This window comes from Macrobrachium nipponense, chromosome 5 (genome assembly GCF_015104395.2).
Source record: "Macrobrachium nipponense isolate FS-2020 chromosome 5, ASM1510439v2, whole genome shotgun sequence".
In the NCBI taxonomy this organism is placed as follows: Eukaryota; Metazoa; Arthropoda; class Malacostraca; order Decapoda; family Palaemonidae; genus Macrobrachium; species Macrobrachium nipponense.
Window position 1 is genome coordinate 103,211,457 of NC_061107.1, and position 6,166 is coordinate 103,217,622.

At 36.3% G+C, this 6,166-nt stretch overlaps 1 protein-coding gene across 1 annotated transcript in view; it reads right to left on the reverse strand.

The window, feature by feature from the left end:
• Positions 1–2,748: 2,748 nt before the first annotated feature.
• The window catches only part of LOC135215875 (protein YIPF1-like), a 53,076-nt gene continuing 49,658 nt past the window's right edge, over positions 2,749–6,166 (reverse strand). The window contains exon 9 of the mRNA XM_064250829.1: positions 2,749–5,785. Within this exon, the coding sequence (XP_064106899.1) occupies positions 5,312–5,785 (474 nt within the window). The 3' untranslated portion in view covers positions 2,749–5,311. The remainder of the gene's footprint in view (positions 5,786–6,166) is intronic.

Below are 6,166 nucleotides of genomic sequence, written 5' to 3' on the forward strand. Positions count from 1 at the left end.
CTTTATTGTTACCCAATTCATGGCAAATCAGCACACCGTAGAAAAACTCAATTTTTGAATTGGCCTCCAATTGTATCTTTTTAATTTCCTTCAGTTGGATTCACAAATACGTTTCAATGATGCTAATGTTTTGCTGCATTTAGTAAGAGATGAGGGAATGCATTTCCGTACGTTGGTTTGTTTGTAAGGTGTTTTTATTCAGCAACGGGACCAATGGCGTTACGTGACTTCCGAACCACGTCGAGAGTGAACTTCTGTCACCAGAAATACGCATCTCTAAACCCTCAGTGGACCGCCAGAGAATCGAACTCGCGGCCACGGAGATGGAAGGCCAAGGATATATAGATCACACCACTAAGGCACAGATTCTTATACGTTGACCTATGCGATTCTAGCTCACATGGTCACACCAGCCCTGCCTAGATGAATGTCTTTCAGTGTCAACAAAATTAAAGATCGATAGTCCGATACTCGAAGTCACACCCCAACAATGGTTACAAAGTGTTAATAAACTTATTTTAAAAAGTACGAAATAAGGCGTTTATGTTTTTTTTTATTTGATTTATATAGCTTTTAGGCATTACGCCAAGCACTGGGGCAACTAAGGACATTCAGCGCTGAAACGGAAATTGTCAGTAAAAGGTTTGAAAAGTGTCACAGGAGGAAAAACTCGCAATTGCACTATGAAAAAATTGTTAGGAGAGGGTGGACAGTGGGATGGAAGAAAGAGATTACGAATGAAGGTACAGTAAAAGGAATGACAGTAGTTGCAGCTATAGTAGATTCACATCAACTGTGCATCTGGTGTCTAGGCCTGTTCCTTAGATGCTCCTGATTGGCTGTTAATAAGCCAATCAATCACAGAGCTGGAAACTGTCTCTCTCGAGTTCACATAGGCAAGATGTATATTCCAACCCTTCTGATGGATATATCTTTCAAAAGTATTCCTCAGGAGATGTGGAACATACACCCTGCCTATGTGAACTCTCAAGAGAGACTGAGAGTTTCAGCCCTGTGATTGGCTTATCAACAGCCAGTCAAAAGTGTCATAAGGAACTGGCCTAGACATCAGATGCATGGTTAATGTGAATCTGCTATAGGGGCCGAAGGGACGCTGCAAAGACCCTTAAGTATTTCCTATATTGCACTGAATGAGGTGCACTGACGGCACTAACCTCCTAGTTTTTTTTTTTCCTTGGGTCCTGTGGTGGTTGTTCAACAAGTTTTGTGACTCCTGATTCCTCTGAGAGGACAGGTAGCATCTAACCCAAGGTATACATTTGCATCAGGACCCACTTTGTACACCTTGCTAGTTGAAGCTCATTCAAACTAGTAAATGGTTTTCTGAAAGCCTGTGTATACTAAGTTATTCAGGTGCTTTGCTGTTTTATCTCCACAGTTACATATGTTGTTTATCCTCAACACAGCTTGCAGCTCCGTCACTAAGAGGTCCATCAGCCTTTACAAAGCTATTCTTCTGCCATTTCCTTTATCCTCTTTAAGAACTGATTTCTTTGTGGTTCTTCTGTTGGCCTCCATATCTTAATGTATCTACTAAACACTTAATTATACTTCTTTGCTTGAGTGTATCATCTCTGGTGTATGTTCTTATGTAGCCTACAGTACTTTTGGCCAACAATGTTATTCTAAGCTGCCCTTCTGTTATCTTTTGTGCTCACTCGGACTACTGCATTTCTAAAATGAGTGGCGAGTTATGAAAACTATGCTATAGCCCGAACTGTACTGTATCAAACTGCTTTTCCCCATTGCATCCTCAGAAACAACTCTGTCAGTCTTACTTCCCCACTGAGGTCTCTTCCTACTATTATAATCTCTGATGGCAGGACTGATAGATTACCTTGCCCAAAAATTCTTATTCTACTTGGTTTGGTCTCCATATTTGTGGAGCACTGACATAACACACAGGGATGACCTTATTTCTGAAGGCCATGTATTTCTCACTACCCATGGGTTTACTTCCTTTTCTTGTTAGTATCTTGCAAACCCATACTTTGATGTTCCTGTTAAAAGAAGTGGGTGTTGAAAGCAGTGTTCTCGAAATGGTTCTTGTGGATTGAAGGAAGTGTTGTATAGTATTTAGTTTGTGGCTGATTTTCCAAAGACACAATTGCAAACTGTAAGCCACATTGCAAATTCCATCTGACTCTGCCTGACACACCTTCATGAAAAGCATTTCTGAAAGATGTTCATGAGATCCTGTCTCACATAGTAACTGTATTATGTATGTATTTTTCTGGGACATCCTTCTGTTAATTGCCCTAGTACTTTCATATCAACTTTTATTCTCCTCAACCATGTAAGCTACTCGAATTCTTCACAGAAGGAGGCCTGTCATCCAGCTTCCCTTCCCTTCATGTTCATAACATTAATCAGAATTATATTTTGCACATCATTTCAAGTTCAATTCTGGTAGGGTAAGAACTAAAATAGGAGTGGGTAAAAGGAACAAAGATCTAGCTAATTAAGGTTAGAATGAATATTTGGGGGATGCATTAAGCCCCATCCACATGGTCAAGCTTTGCCCGACAAACTTTGTTCTATGTGATGTCAAAAGCGGGAAAAGTCAGAACCTCATCCGCAGTTTCTCCACTTCTGATGTCACATTAAACACAGTTCATCAAGCTAGGCAGGCCTTTATTAATCAGTTCTAGACATTGTTCTCTGAAAGCGCCTCCAAACTCCAAGAAGCAGTAATATCACTCAAATTTATGGTCAAGAAAATAAATGTTTAAGTTTTTTAACTTTATACACAAAAGTATATATCATACAGAACAGTTTAGCAATATCTTCTACAATGAATAATATTGAAAATTATGTGAAACCTCATGAAAAGCTTCATACCGGAACATGAACATCTTTCAAATACTCCCATTGACTACCAGTTGTTCACAGTAATGAAATTATGCAAAAGTTTAATAGAGAAAAACTTCCTTCCAAGTTGAATTAAATCAATTCCCATCACAATTTATATTAGGATATTTATCATAAAATTATAAACTAGTCTTCACACTATTACGCAAATGGGCAGCATCTCCAACTCCCATTTTTGTTGATACAACTGAGTTTCAAAGTAATAACATTACAATGTGATGCCATAAATAGGTTACTATTGCTTTTTTTTACTACAAAAGGAAAAACTGATTTTATATAGGCCATTACACATAATTAAAGTTAAATATTTTCACTGGTTCAAGTTCTTCCCTTCACAAGTCTTACAGTTTCCAAATTGGTTTTAATTACCCATATATATAATATATATACAAAATGGAAAACACACAAAACCAAAAGATGAGCACATTGTCTAAGATGACTCTTTCCAAATGAAAGACTTCTTCAAATGTCAAAGATACCTTTCCCCACGTAAAACAGGAATTACATCCTATAAACATGATGTCACTTGAAAGGAGTGAAAACATCCAATTTCACCAAAAATGACTATGTATGTACTGCGATCCCAATTACTCATCTACTACTGGTGGGTGCAACAATTATAGAAAAAATAGTTGCTGGTTATAGGTATATATATACAAATATAGAGGTGTCCTATTAGCAAGAACCAATAATCAGAGTTTTTTTTTTCTTACTTGTTCAGTTGGGTTAAATGTGATTTGATTATGTAATTGAAACCATACCTTCTTTCAAGTTCTGTCATTTACTACCAAAATGTTTTTGGTCAACATCCTTGGTTGATATTCATGGTGATAGGATATTGTTCTTGAACCTCTAGTTTAACTTCCAGATTGGTTACACAATAGTTTATTATAAGTAAATTTTCTTCAGATATAAATTGATCCAGGAGAACCTCCCTATAAAAACTATAAAATCCACAAGTATTTGCTGAAAGTTCATGAAAACACAACCTAGAACAGACTTTCTGTTGTAATAAGCTGCGGTAATGCTACTCAGAAATAATTACAACACTCTATTAAGCTTTATTTAGCTGGACAAAAGAATTACCAAACATTTTGTTGTGGTTGGTTACAAAAATTATCCGTATTTTACTGAAATTTCATTGCTTTGCGCAACCAAAGATCTATGACAATACGAAGGTTTATAATCATGAATAGTGATGATGAATGACCATATCCAGTTCTATTATAAGTACAATTATAATCTAAACAATATCCAGGTCTATTTTGGGTGAAATTAGTCTAAGCAATACTAGCATTCATTATGCCACCATGGAGTGAGTAATTGGGTTGATCTAGTGGGATTATTTTGTATTGCAAAAATTATCTATATTACATACAACTATCTGGGAATGCATTTCATCACACTCACTTATCATAGTAAATAATGTAGAGACACTGTACAAAACCAGGAATGACTATTCTGTTGTATAGTTTGGCTGAATCTCATCACAAACCACACAAAAATATACCAGCAACAATACACATAAATGAGCTGATGGAGACAGGAACCACATTCACTGAATTGCACTACTTGAACCCTCTAATTCCTTGCAATTACGTTGAATTTAAAACCAAGACAAAATATCAACAAAGGAATATAAACTAAATCAACATTCGTAATTTTTTCAGATTACTACTTTAACAACTGCTTTATTGTTTTATCCATGTCAAGCAAAAGCACCTTGAAATACTGCATTCAAAAGTTATCATTATCAAAGACCTACTGTTCTATGCCATAAGTATGCTACATAGTATCTAAAGCATTCCTGGAGAATGAAAATCACAGCCACTTTGGCTCCAGGTAAGAAAACATCCTTGATTATAAATAAAGAACTTGTCTGATAACCTTATTACATACTTTATGGACCCCTATGAAACATACTTACCTCAATACATTTGTATTCTTCAACATCTAGGTGCGCATACAGTTCTATCCATTCTTTCAAACAATAAAATATTCTAAATCAAATTAGTTATGTTTCTTTACTAGAAAGATTAAAACAAAAACTACTCAAAACTGAAAATTCATTACCAAAACATACCACTTCCTACAGTTTGCTTTCACTAAACTTTCAATATATTGTAACAAATATGTATAATAAATGTTTGTAGACATTAATAATTAAATCATGGCTCAAAATTTATACATAAAAGTAATTTACATCACCATAGGCATCAACACACAAGGCACACACTTTATCGATTGTGCAACACAGCATTTCCTAAACATTCACAGCCACACCAACCTTGCACACATGCAACTTCAAGCAATCACACTGCATGTCATGTGAAACTCTTCATAACTAAATATAGAAAACCTTTAAATAATTTCTACAAGACATTCCTCTTAGTATTTCATAAACAAATTACATTTAAAGTTACGATTCTGGAGGAACACTGGGGATACTCTTTGCTGAATCAGCTTTTGATTCTTGTTTCAAGTCCTTAACATCACCAACTTTTTTTATGGCTTCAGGTGTTCCCTTCATTTTCACATCACTTTGTTTGTGTGCTGGAGCTGAGGTACTTTCTAATGTCAAAGGCTTTTTTGCTGGTTTCTCAGAAACTGATTTCTTTGCAATGCTGCCATTCAAAGGGTTTTGCTGGGGTAAAACAGCTACTTCACCTGGGTTCTTTATAGCTTTTTTTTCTGTTGCCACCATACTGTCTCCACCTGGGTCTTTATGCAATGCTGCTGCTACTACAGCACTATCTTCATCCTTTACTTTTTCGTCCACAGTGTGTCTTTTGGTTGTTGGTGATGGAGAGTCCTCATTTTTAACATCTGCTTTCACAGGTTCTGCTGGAATGATATTGCTCTGTGCCCTCTCAGGTGCAGCAAAGAAATACAACTGGAACACAAAGGTCTGGTGTTAGAGTTTGTGCTTACACAATCACTGCACAAGTAGTATAAGGAAAAAATTGAAAACAACCTTATTTTTTTAAGTGCACAGTAACATTTCTCTTTTAACGGGGTATCTAAAAATAGACAAGACAACTGCTATGTAACAATTTTTACTGTTACAGAGACCAAATGCTCTGCCTAATTCACACGAGTAAAATATATGTTGTAAAAAGTCACATTTTTAAAAATAACACGAGAGAGAGAGAGAGAAAGAGTATCTTACATCTTACATCTTGTTCGGGTTGCCCCAGGTCCCTCAGTGTGAGAGAGAGAGAGAGAGAGAGAGAGAGAGAGAGAGAAGAGAGAGAGAGAGAGAAGAGAGAGAGAG